General features: G+C 43.5%; 1 protein-coding gene across 1 annotated transcript; it reads right to left on the reverse strand.

Annotated features, from left to right (window-relative positions):
- Positions 1–5,557: 5,557 nt before the first annotated feature.
- Positions 5,558–7,055, reverse strand: LOC128437109 (uncharacterized). The gene has a single exon (XM_053419148.1). The coding sequence runs from the start codon at positions 7,053–7,055 to the stop codon at positions 5,916–5,918; it is 1,140 nt and encodes a 379-aa protein (XP_053275123.1). The 3' UTR covers positions 5,558–5,915.
- Between the last annotated feature and the right edge of the window lie 13,122 nt (positions 7,056–20,177).

The raw sequence follows: 20,177 nt of genomic DNA on the forward strand, positions 1-20,177 counted from the left end.
GATGTCTGATGACGCTTCTAACGTGTGGCAGATGCAAATCTAAATCTAAAGCTAAAGGAGTAGGTCATTAAAGACTCTGCAGCTTGTCCAAAATGCTTCAGCATGTGTCCTGAAAAGAATCAGGAAAAGAGATCGCATTTCTCATTTATTAGCTGCACTACACTGGCTTCCTGTTACATTTAGAATATAATTTGAAAGTTCCTCCTCACTTAAAAGGCCCATTATAATATGACACCATCAAACCTTAAAGAGCTTACAGTACCATATCACCACACCAGAGCACTGCACTTCAGGAATTCTGGCTTACTTGTAGTCCTTAAAGTCTCTAAAAGTAGAGTAGCATCCAGAGATTTCAGCTATCAATCTCCTAGGGAGGAAGACAGCTTCTCTATGTTGAAGAGTGGGCATGAAACCTTCCTTTTTGATAAAGCTTATAGCTAGTGTTGGTTTAGGTCTGTCTTGGGCCTGCTCTTAGTTATGCTGCTATAAGTCTAGAATGCTGGGGGACCCATGACACATGGAGCTTCTCTTTGCTCTTCTCACTCTTTATGACATTAATATATTATCAATACATTTTACTTGAATTCTCCCCTGGGTTCCTTGTTCTTTATCGTTTGCAGATTCAGGACCGCAGTGCTTTTAGTTTTTCCGTACTGTTGTTGAGGGTTAAAGACAAAAGATGTTAGAACTTGTCAAAATGATAGTTAATCAAAAAAGGAAAATTCACTTCCCCACACTTCATCTCTCCAGCCTCAACCTCAATATCTCTGACCACCTAGCAATCACCCTCGACATTGACATCCCTATTCCCCCATAGCGCAATATATCCTTTAGAAATCTCAAATTTATCTCCCACACAACTCTTTCAGCCTCTCTTGCCCACCTACTAATCACACCTCATACGCTGTGGCTCCTCCAACCCCAAGGCTCTCTTCTCCACAATAAAAAAACTCAATTTAAAGCAACCTGAACACAATAAATAATATCTTACAAACAGACAACTGTTCATCAGTATCAACAACTGCACCTCATCAACTACTTCTCTGTCTCAAGGTGTCCCCCAGGGTTAGGTGCTTTGTCCTCTGCTGTTCATCCTCTACTTGCTCCCTCTTGGAAATATATCCCACTTTAACATGGTCTCCACTTCCACGGCTACGCTGATGACGTCCAGCTCCACTAAATCCATCACCACTGTTACTCACTCCACTCTGACCAACTGCCTCACTGACATTAAATCATGGATGCAAACCAACTTCCTCAAACTAAACTGTGATATATCTAACATTGTCAATCATCTCAATCATCATCATTTCTGCCTCACCATTGACAACTCCACTCTGTCTCCGCCTCTTTTTTAAGTGTTTTCCATTTAATTATTACCTCCTTGTGTCTCATGTTTATCCCTGTTTATGTTTGTTTGTGAGTTGTTTCTGTGTCTCAGGTTGTCCCACTCCCTTGTTCTGTTTCCTGTTTGATTTTGACGGCTCGGCCCCTAGTGTGATTTCTTTCTTCACTTCCTGTTTTTGTGATTGTCTGCACCAGTCCTCATGTGTTCCACCTGTGTTAAATTGCCCTGCCTCCCCTGTGTGTGTGTAGAAGTCTCTGTGCTTCCCTTTGTCCTTGTCGGTTCGTTGTCATCAATACCTGGTCTCCTGTCCTGTCGTAAATGCCTTGATACTTTGGTCCCATCCTCTGCCTTGCAGCAAGTTGCTAGTGTTTACCCCAGTATGCTCTTAGTTGTTTTTCTCTGTTGGACATTTTTACCTCTTAAGGACACTTTTTTTTAAAAGCTCTGCTTCTGGGTCCACCTGCTTAACCCAACCCTGACAGACTTGTGTTAGGTAGCAACCTCTCCTTTGAACACCACGTTAACCAAATTACTGAAACTGACTTTTCCACCTAAAAAACATTGCCGCCAATGACTCTCCTCCTCTGGTTCTGAAACTTTGGTCCATGCCTTCATCACCTCCAGAATCGACATTTACAACAGTAGTCTCTATGGCACATGATCCAAAGTTCTAAATAAACAACGACAAACATGTCGGCCATTGAGACAGAGCCACAGTTTTGACTCTGTAGGTATTCTTGGATATTTAAGTATTATAGAGGATGGGTTAAGCGCCGCTTATTTAGCAGCATGGTCTGTGCATAACCTTGTGAGACTGAATCAGTACCACCTGTGTGCTACGAATTCCACAACTGCAAATTGTTTGGGTAAAAGGATTGCTTTAAAAACTTTAGAGTTTCCACATAGAGCCAAAATCATGGGTGACACCAAAAACATATCTAGAATCAGTGTAGTGTAGCATTTACACATGCAGGCATGTGTAAATGCGAACAGTTCTGCTTGGTGTGCTAAAGTGTCACAAGGCAGCATGTGTGCATCTACTATCCTCTTCAGCCCCTCTGCAGTGGCTCCCTGTACAGTGTTCTGCATGTTGCGCATACTTTTCGCGGACGGAGAACGTAACGAATCAGTTTTCATATGATGAATGTGAGTGAACGTCGCGTTCATTTTTTAAATCATTATCGTATCAGGCCGTCATTAAATACCAGGAGCTCTCATTTTTTGTTTTAATATTTCGTCAACCAAATATGCGTCACATCCTATTACGTCCCGGCGCTCTTCCCTGTAGGTCGCTAATCTATAGTGTCTGAACCCTGGCCTCGGTAAACTAACAATGGATAAATCCCCAAAAAGAAAAGTCTGGGAAGAAAATAGAGTTTAATTCTGTGTGGACAGATTCATTTGCTTTCACTGCAGACGATGCAGGTTTACCTGTATGCTTTATATTTGGCGAGGTATTAGCAAACAAAACAAAATGTAATGTTTAAAGACATTTCCAGAGCAAGCACATAGCATCTGCTGAAAATACCAAGCTGGAGATGAGCAAAAAAAGCATAGTTCTGTGTTTCATTTATTTCAAGGGAGGCCTACACATGTATTTTGATCTCCTCTTCATAAGAATTTGGTGTTTTCCTTTTTTGTAACAGGTAAAACTAGCAGTTAAATGTCAACAGTTGTTTTTTTCATTGTCGTTCTTGTTGCGGGTGGAAATCAAAGGAGAGGAGTCGTCGTTCTCAAGTTGAAGTTAAGCAAGTTTATTCAGAGGTCACAGGTCAGGAAAACGCGGTGTCCAGCAATTGAACATGCATGGGTCTCTAGTTCTACGCAGGAGGCTGCACAGGAAGAAAGACGCTTAAACAGAGTGCGCACATAGATTATATATTGTTATATTGGGCGTGACTGGGGTTCGTCTTGGATTGGTCAAAACTAGATGGAGGCTGCTGCATCTAGACGGGACAGTGCCTCATCCCCTTGGAATGACGCGTGATGAAGATGTCGTACGTGCACTCCGTTGTCGTGGTTACCAGAGGTGATAATGTTGCTGTATCAGTGCAGCTGCGTTAGTGTGCTGTCTGGGGGAGAGATTGTAGGCCAAGGTCTACTCATTATCTGCTGTTGGTGTTCTACTTTGTGTGTGTGTGAATTGAAACAGAGAGCTGGGATGTGTGATATAAAGTGTTGACTGTGCATCAACGGTGGAGTGAAAGGTATAAGGAATATATGTGGTATATCAATATGAGTATGTATTATGTGTTTGGTGTATGTCAATAAATCCCCCTTTCCACACCTGATAGGTGTGGACATAACAGGGAAGGCAAAGGGCAGGAAAAGGGGAATTATACAAAAAAAATGAAACGTCAATTTATAGCTGTGATATAAGAATCACAGCTACTAAAACCAATAACGATTTAAACTAACAATTGCATTTATAAAATTTGTCAAAACCTAGCTGTGATTTAAAGGAATCACAGCAATCATATCTTATTTATTAAAACACATGCATGATACTGTGGATTTAGAGAGAAAATGTAACACAAGAAGCAAAATCAAACTTTAATACTGTGGACTCTGTTAAATGCTCAAAATGAATAGGAAAATAGAAAACATAAGGAAAAAATAAAACTCCGGTGTCGGTTCACAGGTCCCGCCGAGAGGATCTTTATCAGTGTGTGAGAGGGGGTGTGGTGTAGCTCTGAGAGGTTGCTAGCACTTCAGGCTGTATCAGTATAGTGTGTCCCAAGTTCTGTGTGCTTGCTTGGGGAACTGGAGCGATTAATGTCAAAACATAGCTGTGATTAAAAGAATCATAGCCAGCAAAAAAATGTAAAAGTCAATAAAACAGCATTTCAACATCCAAAGAGAAGAGTTGGATTTCCCTTCTCATCAAACCTGAGCATTGCAGAACAGATCAGCTGTTATTGAACTTTCACTGGGCTCATTTCATCGGAGCAGCAACTTCACCAGACTAAAAACAAAAAACATTGTTATCTCATTCTCACAAGGCCACAGTCGCGGATGAAACTTTTGTATGGGTGTAAGTGGCTTAAATATAATACAAACAGAGAAAGACAAGGAAAAACGTTGCACATAAACTGTACTTAGAGATGGGCTTTAAAAGGACACCTTAATTTAATGTAGTGAATCACTCATCCTTGAATTTATATTACGAATCCAATTAGTAACTTGTGGAGTATTAAAATGGTCTTTACTATTAGCCCTGCTGTGTCAGGTTAAAATAAAATAAGATATTAAATGATCTGATTTTATGTAGAAATTTGGAGGCCTAAACCGTTTCTCCTTTCCTCTAATGGATTGGATATATTTGAAAAATCTGAAACAACAAATTGCTACCAAACAGTGTAATTTTAACAATTTCTTTGGGAATTCTTTACTTCTGAATGAAGCAAATAAAAACAAACAGACATACAATCATACAACCACGTCTCTTTGTGATGTTTAACGCCAGTGGTAAGCTGTAAGGCTTCTGGCCCTCCCCCTTTTCATCCTGTGCTGTGCACGTCTTAATCTTGGGAGTAATTTTACGACCAGAAGAAGCACAGGACTCCATGGCAGTCCAGGAGTAACACAGGCACAACTTATACCCTCTCCATTTTTCAAATTAGTTCTTATTTCAGCCAATGGGCGGGAAGTTGAAGGTGCTGGGGTACAATGTGTCAGGTGGTGCCAAGGAGCGCCTGATTTACCTTTGACCTGGGCCGAGTGTGAAGTAATTTCCTTCACCTCGTACGGTCCAGTCCACCTGGGTTCTGGCCACTTTCTTTTGTGAACCTTAACTCTTACCCAGTCACCGACTTTTACCTTTGGTCCTGCAGCTTCCTCCGGATCAGTCGCCAGGGCCCTGGAGACCTGATTGGAGAGAGCTACAGTAACAGCAGTTAAAACCTTCATATAACTTGACATTTCAATGTTCATCCAGGGGTGGCACGTGACCTCCATCCCTGGGTGGACCAGGCATAACTCTGCCTGTCAACAGTTCATGTGGCGACAGGTGTGTCTTACCGCCTGGGGACGACCTCATTGTCATCAACACCAATGGCAGGGCTTCAACCCATGTCATTTTAGTGTCTGCACAAACCTTTGCAATTTTGGCTTTCAACGTTTGATTGGCTCTTTCTACAAGGCCTTGTGACTGTGGATGATACACTGAGCCAAACTTGTGGTGAATGCCCAAGGCAGCCTCTACCTCTCTTAGGTGTGTGTTTTTAAAGTGTGCGCCATTGTCTGAGCAAATGAACCGTGGAACCCCGTAAGGGGGGATCAAGTCCTTCTGCTGCCACTTGATCACTGACTTTGCATCCTCCCGTCTGGGGGGGATGGCTTCAAACCATCTAGAAAACCTACATACCATTACCAACATGTATCTCATTCCCTGCACTCTCATGTCTGCACCCATATCTGTATAGTCTATACTGATGTCTTGGAAACAGACGGCAGGAACGGGATATGAACCTATGGGCGTTTGGAAAGGTCTTCTAGGATTGGGGTTCCCACAAATGGAACATTCGTCACAAAAAAAATTGGAGATGCTCTCGAGATTTGGATGCCACTATAGGGCTGAAATTCTCTGGAAGGTTCTGAGTTTTCCTTCATGGGTGAGGCCATGTGCTTCCTTGAGCAACATGGCACAAAGTTCTGCCGAGGCAACGATGCGTCCATCATGGGACCTCCAGAGGCCTTCTTTAGACTTCAAGGCCCCCTTTTGTCTCCATGTGGACCATTCATACGGTCCAGCTTTTTCCTGAATTTGGATGAGCGTGTCTTCAGTGAGTTCAGGGAACTGAGCTGGGCTGGGGGAGGCCATGACCATCTGAGGCGGCGTGTAACCTCCTGACTCCTTGGCAGCTTGGTCAGCTGCATTATTTCCAGCACTGATTCTGGTTTGGTTGGTGTCGTGTCCTTTGCACTTCATGACAGCCAGGCGTCTGGGCAGCAGAACTGCACTCAGGAGGCGTCTCATTGGAACTTGATGTCTGATCGGTTGATCACCGGTGGTCAGGAAGCCTCGTCTTATCCAGGACGGGCCATCAAGCTGAACGGCACCATGTGCGTATGCAGAGTCAGTGTAGACATTTACAATTTGTCCTTGCCCCAGCTCTAGGGCTCTTGTGAGGGCTGTGACTTCAGCTAACTGAGCTGAAGCTGGCTGGGGAATGATTGCAGCTTCCAAGGTGGTGTGACTTCCATCTGGGTGTTGTTGCACTACAGCATAGGCGGCCACATTGCCATCTTCTCCTTTGTAGCAGCAACCGTCCGTGTACAGCCAGGCATCAGCATTCAGAATGGGATCTGCACACAGGTCTGGTCTGAGCTTGTTTTCCTTGATCGCAAGTTCTCCACACACATGGGGTGTTCCACTTGTAATGTTGGTCGCCATGTTATTGATGCTTGGAACAAAGGTTATGTGTGACTGAGTGCACTGGACCTGAAGTTTGGTCTTCCGGGCTGCACTGAAGGTGAACTCTTTGCTCTGGAGGAAAGCGGCAACTCCATGCTGGGTTTGAATCTGAGTTGGATGTCCCATGACGACATGGCTGGTTTTGACAATGGCTTTCGCTACAGCTGCAACGTATCGGGCACACGAACTTTGTCCTGTCTCGACCGTGTCGAGTTTGGAGGAATGGTAGATGAGGACACATCGGTCTGTTGAACGCCTTTGGAATAATACTGCATTCACAACACCACCCATCTCTGCAACATCAAGATGAATTTGCTTGGTGTAGTCTGGTGTGGCCAGTGCAGGACAAACCGTGATGTCTTGGTATGGGCAAGTGTTCTGGGAGTGTGGTTTCCGTGGTGGCAGGGATGTTGAACTTCCACATGTCTTCAGTGGTGGCCTTGAGAACTTCTGGGTCTGTAGTAGCAATCCAGGTCAAACCTTGTGCTCTCTTCATCATGGGGCCTAGACTGCGAGCTTCATGGCCAAATCTCACAGTTAGTGTTACATGTGGAGCAGACTCTGTGAGCTGGTACCATTCTTCAGCAAAGTCATCCAGTTTAACCTCTGCAGCCACTCCTTCTTTGCCACACACTATACTTGAACATGTGATCTTGGGTTGTAGATGAGCCATGTTCTCGTCCCAGTCTTCCTCATATTGTTCATCAGGGTTCGAGGTGACATTAAGAGTGCAGTGTATGTGTGAGAGGGGAGTTTTGTATGGGTGTAAGGCATAGATTTTAGGTTTGTATGTATTGAACAGGAACTGGATGTGTGGTGTTGAGGGGCCAGTGGGCATCAATCTGAGCCAAAACACTTCTTGATCCTGCGGTTGGGGTGTTTCTCCAGTGAATAGGATACGAATTGGATGCTGTCTTGTGGTTTCTGGGACTTCAGAGGAGATTTGGACCCCCCCTTCATCGAGATAAATCTTCAACTTGAGTTTGCACATCAAGTCACGTCCTAATAAGTTGGCCGGGCATGTTGGGGCAGAGAGGAATGCATGAGAAACTGTGTGGCTTCCCAGCATCACACGGAGGGGATGGGTGAAGGACTGTCTAATTGGGGACCGATGCAGTGATTCTCCTTCCTGTAGCAGCTTGGTCGCACGATGTGGATCTGTGCAGCGAGCTAACACCGGGCGGAGGTCCCCAGCGGCCAGGTTGTTCCCCAGGGTGAGGGTTTCAAACACCTCAATCCAGGGGGTGGCTCCTGATGTGAGAGGAGGCAATCCTTCAATCAGGCCAGCCATGTCAGCAAATCCCCATGGGTGGAAATCACACATGCCGGGTGCCTGTCCAGGTGCCTGTCTCAAGGGGAGCGAGAATGCAGGCCTCTCCTCCTGTCTTGCTTCTTCCTGCCTTTGGGCCTCCTTCATCCGTTCATGATCCCCTCTCGTCCTCATAGGTGTGGCACTGCCATGTAAGATGCCGCTAATTACGTGGACTCCCTCTTTTTCCTCCCCCTTTTCGCCTTCCTCTTCTGAGTGGCTCGACCTATACTGGTGCTTGTCACAATCATGTGGTTCTTTTTCCCAGTCGTCATCCGACTGATGGAAAGCCGGCGCCCCCTTTTTAGGTGGACGAGAGAGGTCCCATCGCGCTGGGGGCAACAGAGTGCGTGTCATGGTGGGATGTTGTTTTGACCTTGTCCAGGTGTACCCCTTTCCCCATGGGGTGTGGTCTCCAAGGCTGGACCTCCTTTCTCTGATCCTCCCTTCAAATGCGTGGGCAGAGACCGGCCCTCTTTTAGCCCCATCTGGTGACGGTGAGCGAAGCGATTTCACCGATCCACTGGTGGAGCGTGATGGTGTCTCTCTTCTGCTTCTGTGACCTTCGTGCCCTCCATCTTGGTCTCCTTCAGTTGTTCCCGCTGCAGTCATTGCAGCCATTTCCTCTTTCAGCAGTCTGATTTCACCGTGGACTGTTTCTACTGTTCCTGTAAGGATCTGTGTTGCCTCCGAAAGTGAATCATCTTTCACCGTAAGTTGTCCTCCTGTCAATTGCATGACTCCATGAAGCACTCCTCCCTCTACCACGCGCACTGGCGCCATCGTGTAGGCACTTGGTGGAAGTTCAGTTGGAGCCCTCTTTGTCTCCCTCTTCTGGGGAGACAGAGGTATTACACCTGTGTTGACACCGTAAGGAGGGGGCATTTGGGGATATAGGGATGGCACAGCGGCCGGATCTGGCACTGCAAGGGCGTTGGCTGTTTCCTGCAGTTGCTCCTTGTCCCCACTGGGAGTTTTGACATTCACTCCCAAGCCATCAGTCCCTTCTCCGTATTTCGGCATTCCGAACACAACCCGCAAGCAAACATCCAGAGCCTGTGAGCCTATCTCCAATTCCAATTTAGCCATTTTACTTGTAACATGGTGTTTGGTGAACAGAGTGCATTTAGCTGCTTTCTCTGCTGATTCCGCCTCGTCCACTGCTAAGAGCAGTGCGGCTCTCATATTTCCAATCACCTTCCGGGTTGGGGCTATGTTCCCTGGCAATATCCACCCTTTATTCCGCCACCCGATCAAAATCTTGCTCCACACTTCCTCTCTACCCTTCCACTCCTTAGGAGCGGTCATATTTCTCACTTGCGCTGTCACATATTCCCCAAAATCCTCCATTGTGTGTGTGTTGCTCCGTCAGTGAGAGGGAATGTGTGTGCGCTTTACCATCAGTGTGTAGGAATGCTAACACACGGGCAGAGACCGCAAAAGGGCTGCTCCTCAGAAGTCTCCCCCACAGTCACTTTTTCTAATTTGATATCTTTTTTGATATATTATATTTGATAGTCCAATTGTTAGGCCCTTCCATTCCCTTTTTTTTCGAGATTTGGAGCGCCTGTGAGTTAAATCCGTAGCGACATGCCCACACACAAACCCGTTAAGGTGCTTTGTTTTACAGTGTGTGTCGTCACGCCAACCCCCACATCAACCACCGTCGTGGAGCTATTTTACAACATGGGTCTGGCTGAATTTTAACTTTTTTCTCAGCTACTCTTACACCAACTAATTTAGACATATTTTACAGTGTAAGCTGCCGGTATCTCTTTCTCTCGGCTACTCTTACACCAACTCATTTAGTCATATTTTACAGTGTAAGCTGCCGGTATCTCTTTCTCTCGGCTACTCTTACACCAACTCATTTAGTCATATTTTACAGTGTAAGCTGCCGGTATCTCTTTCTCTCGGCCGGTATCTCTTTATTAAATATAGAAAAACACAATTGCTAAATACACAGCGTTTTCAGACCTTTGCAATTACTATTCTAAATTTAGCATATGCAACTTGTACTCACCCTCAGTACTACTGATCAAAAATTTAGTTTTATTTCCTATCACGACAATATGCAGATTTCAATTAAATAGGCTCTGCTTACCTTTTTTAGTAGTACAGCTGTTTGATCAGGTTCCCGAGGAGAGACAAGCCACGCAGGGCGGTTCTTTCCCGTCCGAGAGACGACCTCCTCCCCGACTGGTTGTTTTTCCACTCCGCTCTTTCAATCGTCTAAAACCATCCTCTGCTACCATTTGTTGCGGGTGGAAATCAAAGGAGAGGAGTCGTCGTTCTCAAGTTGAAGTTAAGCAAGTTTATTCAGAGGTCACAGGTCAGGAAAACGCGGTGTCCAGCAATTGAACATGCATGGGTCTCTAGTTCTACGCAGGAGGCTGCACAGGAAGAAAGACGCTTAAACAGAGTGCGCACATAGATTATATATTGTTATATTGGGCGTGACTGGGTTTCGTCTTGGATTGGTCAAAACTAGATGGAGGCTGCTGCATCTAGACGGGACAGTGCCTCATCCTCTTGGAATGACGCGTGATGAAGATGTCGTACGTGCACTCCGTTGTCGTGGTTACCAGAGGTGATAATGTTGCTGTATCAGTGCAGCTGCGTTAGTGTGCTGTCTGGGGGAGAGATTGTAGGCCAAGGTCTACTCATTATCTGCTGTTGGTGTTCTACTTTGTGTGTGTGTGAATTGAAACAGAGAGCTGGGATGTGTGATATAAAGTGTTGACTGTGCATTAACGGTGGAGTGAAAGGTATAAGGAATATATGTGGTATATCAATATGAGTATGTATTATGTGTTTGGTGTATGTCAATATTCTATAATTAAATAAATGCAACAAACTATAGTTTTTATATTGTATAACTATATATATAACTTTATAACCTGTGTTACCAAATATGTTTTCGACTCCAGACAGATTTAATTTTGGGGAAGAGGGGGTGAAATGGCTCTTTCGATAGTAAAGATTGCCTACCCCGAAGCTATACAAATAAAATTTGATTGATTGATAGTATTGACGCGGATACTATCACGTTAAGTTGTTTGTCCTTTAACTCTCATTGATATAGAATGGTAAAAAGGGATTTAGAATTATAAGGTTATGATTTATGTGGCACTATGCATAATTTGCTTCCACTCAGAAGGATATTGGCCTTTTAACAGTGTATGTTTGAGCTCTGATGGTAAATACTCTAGGATGGTGAATCGAATCTTAAGAAATGAACCCCCCGTTACCCCTAAGGACCGCACTTATCCTTTTGTTAGACAATACAATACAAATAAATCTCTCTGTACCAGAATGCTATTGTATGTAGGATATTCTTAAACCATTTTAACAATGCATTCATGATCAAGTACCAAAAGTTTGTTGAACATTTTTAGTGATTATGGGAGAGTGCTTATGTGGAGGGCAAACCTAGTAAGAACATTCCTGGATTTCCTTCACTATTGTTCTACTCTAAGATCTTAAATGAAGCGTCATTGGGTTTAGGAGTTGGGAAAATAGGTGTGCTGTTTTAGCCAATGATTGAAAATTGTTTAATGACAACAATTTAAAGAGTGACGGAAATTGAACATGGCAAAAATTGATGTTTGTAATAATTGGGCCGCTTGAAACATTTATTTTCCATAAACAAACCACGAAGAGTACAGTGAATCACAGCAGTTAAATCACACAAGGCATCCCTGCCTAAAATATTTACTGGTGGGTTAAGAAAATTAAAACTGACCGTTCAAGGGAGCGATTATCAATATTCGCCTGAATTAATTAGGGCCCGAGCACCGAATGGTGAGAGGCCCTATTGAAACTGTAAGGATTATTAGGGCTCGAGCAGCGAAAAGGTGGGAGGCCCTATTGAAATTGTAGGCATTATTCTTATTATTAGGGCCCGAGCACCTCCAGTGGGAGACCCTATTGAAATTGTAGGGATTATTCTGAGCGTAGTGAATTGGCTTTTTGAGGGCTTCAACATGCTCAAAAAGTTTCTGAAGTTTGCAGTAAATTAGAAATTGTTGAAAATCAACGTATTCTGGAGTATTTTACATTTTTCGTCTCACCGTGTGACCGTGGCGTGGCTTCGAAGTTTGATTACATGCCATCAAACATGAGCTTCTGTATCTTGGACATATTTGGTCCAATCGAGTCCAAACTAGACATGTAAGACAAGAGTCGTGACTTGATAACATCTACAAAGACACCATGACTTAAAATCATAGCACCACCTGCTGGCTACAGGAAGTGAGGCGTTTATCTTTGCCGCAGTGTGCAAACACATGCAACGCAGAGACGAGCGCTTGGTCATCAAACGCTCTCTCTTCACCGACCACAACAGACTTGAAATCGCCTGTGCTCGGGCCCGTTAGTGCTACAACGCGTTACTCTAATCCAGGGGTGTCCAAACTTTTCATCCCGAGGGCCACATACAGAAAAAAATTTGAAGGTCTGGGCCACTCACGCTGCCACGCCCCCCTGCCCTGGAGCGGACTGTTGACAGTGCACCTCAATCGCGTCGCTTAGGGCGGGGGGGGGGCGTGGCGGCGCTCTGAGGGTACAGCTGGCAGGTCAGGGGTGAGTTGGGTGCCACCTAGTGTCAAAACTGAGAAGTACAATACAGTGGGCCATAGTCCATTACATTACAATTCATTTAGCTGACGCTTATATCCAAAGCGATGTACAATCAGTGCATTCAAGGGTAGGGGAGAGCGGGGTAATGTGAGACACCCCCTGTATCTAGGCAACAGAACACATTTGTGGTCATGTGATCATTATGTTTTCAAGCCACTCCCATTCCACCCTTGCCAAGTTGGTGCTGGTGCTGTGGTTAGAATGTTTTTTCACAAAGTAAATTTTCTTGCTTTGAACTTAATCAACTGTTGTATACAAAATATTTATCCAGGTAGAAAAACTTTTATCATACATGTTGATGAACTTCGAACATATAAAACCATGTGATTGATGCTAGCTGAAGATTAGCCCGAATTGCTAAGAGATGTTGTTTTTTTCAAAATGATGGCTGTGGGGTAAAGTGAGACAAATGCTCTGGGGTAAAGTGAGACATGTAGCACAAGTTAAGTTTAGTCTTAAACATATTTTAGTGCAATATTACATTACATATGTTTTATTTTTAATGCCATAAACATTGTAGAAAAGCCATCATGCCAAGAAACTACACCAGGAAGACAACCTGGGGCCAACCACCCCTCGCAGAGATGGAGAGTGTAGCCGCTGAGGTCATGCAAGGAAAGAAGTCCTTAAGAAAAGCTGGAAGGGATAGAAATATTGATAAGACAACCCTCAAGAGATTCATAAAGAAAAAAGAGAAAGGGGAAGTAAAATCAGTAGCCTGGGGTGCAGTAGCTGAGGTAAAGAGAATATTCACAGATGAGATGGAGGAGGAGCTTGCCAAAAACTTGAAACAACTAGCTGACCAGTTCCATGGCCTTGCTCCAGTGGACTGGCATTTGAATACGCAGAGAACAACAATATCCCTGTCCCTGCCAATTGGAAAGAGAAACAATGTGCAGGTAAGCTAGGGTGTGCAAGAGATCACATGAATCAAAATAATCATAAATGTGCTTAATGTACCTATTACAAAATGTGTTGTTATGGTAGTTTTAAATTGGAAAAAGTAAATGGATCACTTTACCCCCTTGATTTCTCTGGTCTGTCTCCCTTTACCCCTAAGCTGGGGTAAAGTGAGAAACAAGACCACTTTTTAAAAAACAATCATATTTTAACTGCCCTTTGTCCTATAGACATTCTGATCATTTCCATTGCTAGGAAACATCCTGAATTAATGGGAAATGTGTACATTTTACTGATATATAATTTTAGCTCGCCTAGAGGGGAGCAAATGTAAAAAATGTCTCACATTACCCCGCTCTCCCCTACCCGAGGGTGCAAACCCAGAACAACAAGATTCAAGAAAGTAAAATTTCTTCAAAAATAGTGCAAAACTACAAAATGCTATAAGTAAGTGCCATTTAAGTGCTACCAAATTGTTAGTTTAAATATTTTTGTAATTTTTTTAAAATTTTTTTTTTTAGGCGGGCTTATTTAAAATGGATGGCGGGCCGCAGATTGCCCGCGGGCCGTAGTTTGGACACCCCTGCTCTAATCTGACCACTTTTTTTTAGTAACGAGTAATCTAACGCGTTACTATTTCCAAACCAGTAATCGGATAAAAGTTACTTGTCACTGTGCGTTACTATTTTGGTATTTGTGGTTAAACCGCTGGGCACGTGCCGCGGCTGGGGAAGCAGTCGCCCCGTCGCCCTCCTCTCCACGCCGCCGGAGGCTCGGTGTGCGGAACTCTTCAAGGTTTTTTTGGGGGGGGAGGTCCTCGTCTGGTGGCACCTCACGGCGTTGCTGGTGCGGGGGCCTGTCTCTTTTCTCTTGGGCCGCGGGGCGGTGTCCGTCGGCAGTGCGGAAGGCGGGGACAGGCTGGAGGGGTACGGCGGTCGGCGGCAGCGACTCTGGTCGGTCCCTTCTCGCGGATCACCTCAGCTACGGCGCCCGCTGGGGGAACCCTTCGTTCGCGCGGGGGGGGGCCTCCGGCGGCTTCTAATAAAGTGAGTGTTGGCAAAACCAGTTGTCATTTTTATGTTGAGGCGGCGGGGGTGTTGTCGTCAGCTGCTGAATGTAATTACTAAACTAACTTGTAATCTAACTTAGTTACTTTTAAAATCAAGTAATCTGTAGAGTAACTAAGTTACTTTTAAAATCAAGTAATCTGTAAAGTAACTAAGTTACTTTTTCAAAGTAAACGCTAAACACCAAAAGGACTGGGACACCCATGTTCCCCTCGTGCTGATGGCATACAGGTCTGCTGCCCAAGACTCCACATCCTGCTCCCCCGCCCTACTCATGCTAGGCAGAGAAATCCGGACTCCGGCTGAGATGAGGATGGGCAGAGCTTAAAAGTGCTCAAATAGTTGCTAAAGTTTGCAGTAAAGTACAAAGTGGTGAAAATTTACGTATTCTGGAGTATTCGGAAATGGGCGTGGCAAAATGGCTCAACAGCGCCACCTGGAACGCAGCCCATAGGTTTCCACATAACCGATTTTCACCAAAAACGGGACAAAGGTGTATCGTGACTAATCATAAAAAAAAGCCTCTGGAGCATCATGAAAAACGCAACAGGAGGCCCGCCATTTTGGATTTAGAGGCCATATTCCAAATTTTTACTTTGATGTACTTGTCGTAGAGCTTTCATCAAATCAGTTGTTTGATTACGCGCCATCAAAACACGGGCTTCTGTATCTTGGACATATTTGGTCCAATCACGTCCAAACTAGACATGTAAGACAAGAGTCGCGACCTGATGACATCTACAAAGACACCATGACTCAAAATCATAGCGCCACCTGCTGGCTACAGGAAGTGAAGCGTTTATCCTGGCCGCAGTGCGCAAACGCATGCAACGCGACGCGAGTGCTTGGTCATCGAACGCTCTCTCTTCACCGACCGCAAAAGACTTGAAATTGCCTGTGCTTGGGCCCGTTAGTGCTACAACGTAGCCCTAGTTAGGGCCCGAGCACCGAAAATCGGTGGAAGGCCCTATTGAAATTGAAATGATTCTTATTAGGGCCCGAGCACCGAATGGTGAGAGGCCCTATTGAAATTGAAAGGATTCTTATTATTAGGGCCCGAGCACCGAATGGTGAGAGGCCCTATTGAAATTGAAATGATTATTATTAGGGCCCGAGCACTGAAATCGGTGGGAGGCCCTATTGAAATTGAAATGATTATTAGGGCCCGAGCACCGAATGGTGAGAGGCCCTATTGAAATTGAAATGATTCTTATTATTATTATTTCTAGTTTTAATGAATTGGGTTTTTGAGAGCTTTAACGTGCTCAAAAAGTTTCTAAAGTTTGCAGTAAGTTAGAAAGTGGTGAAAATGTACGTATTCTGGGGTATTTGGAAATGGGCGTGGCAAAATTGCTCAACAGCGCCACCAACGGAGAGCCCCTCATTTACGGAGAAGCACCTCATTTAGCATTCACTTATCCTCACGAAATTGAAGACAGTTGTGTATCATCACCAGATGCACAAAAAAGCCCCTTGGAGCATTATGAAAAACGCAACAGGAAGCCCGCCATTTTCGATTTAGTGGCCATTTTGGTCATATTCCATTATTTTTTACTTTAATGCACTTGTCGTAGAGCTTCCATCAGATCAACTTAGTCATCATAACAAAATGAAGATCTAAAGTTATCAAAAAAATCAACTTTTCGTCACACCGTCTGACTGTGGCGGGGCGTCAAATCAGCTCGCCATGACACACGAAAACGCTTTAACTTCCGTGTTCATGGGTCCATCTCCCTCAAACTACATGTGTGTATCAACAGCCCGCCCCTGAAGATATTCAGATGGATTTAAGGAATGGGCGTGGCAAAATAACTGACTAGCGCCCCCTAAAGGGCAGCCCCGGCACTACGATTGGTCTACATCTACAAAAATACATAGGGACATGTGTCTTTTCATGACAAAGAAATAAGTCTCTTGAACAGATATGCTACACCACACAGGAAGCCCGCCATTTTGAATTTGGAGGCCATTTTGCCCATATTCCACACCTTTACTTTGATGTACTTGTTGGAGAGCTTTTATCAGATCAACTTAAAATTTAGACGGGTGTCATCACAACAAGATGAAGATCAAAAGTTATTAAAAAAACAACTTTTTGCGATACCGTCTGACCGTGGTATGGCGTTAAACTTTGATGAAACGCCATCAAAACACGGGCTTCTGTATCTTGGACATATTTTGGCCAATCGAGTCCAAACTAGGGACACATAAGAGTCGCGACCTGAAGACATCTGTGCAGAAATCGTGACTTACAATCACAGCGCCCCTTGGTGGCAACAGGAAATGTCTGGTTTTTGGTACGTCTTACAGTTTGATGCACTTGTCGTAGGGCCTTCATCAAATCAACGTAAAAATTAGATGAGTGTCTTCAAAACAAGATAAAGATCTAAAGTTATCAAAATGTCAACTTTTCATCATGCCAAAAGCAGAAATATAAAACACTGGGTTCTTATCTAAAGTGTATCAAATCAGTAAGCAAAAGATATACATTGTTCTAATAAGTGTTTATTTTTTTAACCAACCATAATGAAGACAGAAATTAACTGTTATCCATGACACTTAGCAATGACTGCCAACACTTAACAGTTGCCGGCCATCTTTAGTTAAGGGAGGAATTTAGAAGTGTTGTGTAGATTATGATGATGATGCAGTCGTCCACGTGTTGACCAGAATGAAGCTGCAGATCTCCACCATGTTGCTGCCGAGGACATCAGGTGCTGCAGTTCCTCATCTATGAAGAGAAGAAACGCACTGTTAAAGAATGTTTTGTGTTGTGTATGAAGCACAACATATTTCAGATAGAACCGATGTACTGTGGTCTGGGTTTGTATCCTCATGGTTAAATGTACATATTTTAAGTCGCTTTTGATAAAAGTACTGAAAGAAATACAACATTGTACAAATAGATAAAATGTCTTTCTACCTCATCTGTAATATTCAAGGTGATAATCTCCCACAGAGCTATTGATAACAGTCCACATCAAGTCTCTCCACTTCCCTCAGTGTGAAAACATAATTATATAATTAATTTGAGAACTGTTTACAACACTGATGTGTGGAGATTATAATCATATTTAAACTGTCTAATTCACTGTAAAACTCCATGACAGGCTAAATAAATGAGGTGGGAATAGTAATGGTGGATATACCAGCCTGTAACAGAATAATGGTGAAACATAGTTACTATCACATGCAACTTACACGTGTAGCGTATTGATATTAACTTATTAAAATAAAACATAAAGTCACAACCAAACACACGACTCTGCAGGTAACTTGCTTCAATCTGTTCATTAGACGTGTTAAATAAACGGTAACTTTTATAACAATTACATATTAAAAAAGTCTTGAGGCATGTAAGCATATGATGATAGATAAAGCAATAGGTTTTGTTGTATAGTTTCAAGGTTACTTACCTCTAGTTCATAGAGCCTCCTGCTGCCTACAGGAAGTGAAGCGATAATCCTTGCCGCAGTGCGCAAACACAGGCAACGCAGAGACGAGCGCTTGGTCATCGACCGTTCTCTCTTCACCGACCGCCACAGACTTGAAATTGCCTGTGCTCGGGCCCGTTAGTGCTACAACGTAGCCCTAGTTATTATTATTATTATTATTAGGGCCCGAGCCCCGAAATCGGTGAGAGGACCTATTGAAATTGAAATGATTATTATTAGGGCCCGAGCACCTCTGGTGAGAGGCCCTATTGAAATTGAAAGGATTATTATTATTATTATTATAATTATTATTATTATAATTATTATAATAAACCTTAGGTTTTAGTCTCAATCGCTAAGTTCTTCCTTCATGACAACTCTGAGGGGGTGAATTTGTTTTTAACTCCCTCGTTTAAGCGATATAGATGTTTGAAATTCACGTGATGTCACAGTGTAAGCTGTGCTGTGTGTTGTGAGTTCGACTTTAACGAGCTACAAGTGAATGCCTCATGAGACCGTCAAATGGCTTGCACTCACATATCCGGTAAATAACACAGTTTGATGTTCTGCTCCTTCTCCTGACGGACACGTTAACGACGTCTGCGCTCCCGTTTCTGTGGTAAGTCACGCTTAGTATTTTATTTAGATGTTTTCGCAGTGATTCGCAGGGTGCCTTTGAATCAGGCGTGCTAGCTTTTTAACGCTAACCCGGGAGCTACATACCAGCTCCGAACGGGTTCGATGCGAATGCCAGCTGTTACCGACACACCGCCATGAACCCAGGTCCACCAAGCAGAGATAAGCGTTAGTTTATAAGGATGAATCTGAGACAGGAGACTGTGTGTCGGCTTGTTTTTCGCTAGCGAAAAACCTGAATATTTAAAAACTCCATCTTGTTGTGATGACACTCATCTCAATTTTAAATTGATCTGATGAAAGCCCTACGACAAGTACATCAAAGTAAAAGTGTGGAATATGGCCAAAATGGCCACCAAATCCAAAATGGCGGGCTTCCTGTGTGGTGACGCATATCTGTCCAAGAGACTTATTTTCTCAAATTGTGTAAACATTAATGTGCGGTGAAGGATGGTCCTTCGCCAAATGACACAATGTTGTCATAACTCCACTGTGCATTTTGCTATCACTTCCAAACTTCTGTCACATGATAAGACTGAGCCTGAAGCCACAAGCCTGAAAAGCTCTGTGTCAATATTTCCTCAGTGTCATAGCGCCACTGATTCGGCATGAAACAGGAAGTACTTTGTAAATCCAATCAGGATCCCACTGATGTGTGAAGCAATCAATCCGATTGCCATAAACATATAATGCTATGTCACTCGTCCGTAATGCTGCGAGATGGATACAGATATTCTTTGTGCTAGGTCGCCCTTGAATTATATGCTTCATTCTGGTTTTTAGATGTGTTGGAGTCTTAGGTCCATCAAATTCCTGTTGCTTGGCCTATTTCGAGGTGTCAAATTCCATAACGTTGATATAGAGCAGCATCAACAACACAAAAGACAAAGATCATAAATTCAATGCAACTTGAGGCTTATGAGAATTTGGTTTCGATTCTGATTGTGAATTTCAAACTTGTGTCTGAGTTGTGGGGTCTCTTTGTTCTGATTGCACATTTCTCTGCAACTGTCTCTGAATAGGACTTGTGCAGTTGTTGTGGGGGTTCCTTACACAACAATGTATTTTCTTTTATTCATCAGCCAAAAGTGAGCCAGATGAATTTCTTTTTTCAAACATTTTGTTACTATTCAATCAATAGGATCAAGATTTTCCGCATAGGAAAATAATATAATTTCTTCACTTAGCCAGTGTCCGTCTCTTTTTGAATCTTGTTTGTGATGCCAGTTAATTGATGAAGAAATATCTTCTGTACAGTTGTCTGATGATAAAGTTGATGGGCTGAATAAAGGAATTATTTGATGAGCCTCACAGATTCATGTCATAATAGAGAAGATTATTGGTATAAAGTACATGCAGATAGCCAAACCTAGAAGCTTAGAGTACAGGAAATGCTTCAAAGAATAATACGTTCTAGAGTGAAAAA

Source organism: Pleuronectes platessa, chromosome 3 (assembly GCF_947347685.1).
Source record: "Pleuronectes platessa chromosome 3, fPlePla1.1, whole genome shotgun sequence".
Taxonomy (NCBI): domain Eukaryota; kingdom Metazoa; phylum Chordata; class Actinopteri; order Pleuronectiformes; family Pleuronectidae; genus Pleuronectes; species Pleuronectes platessa.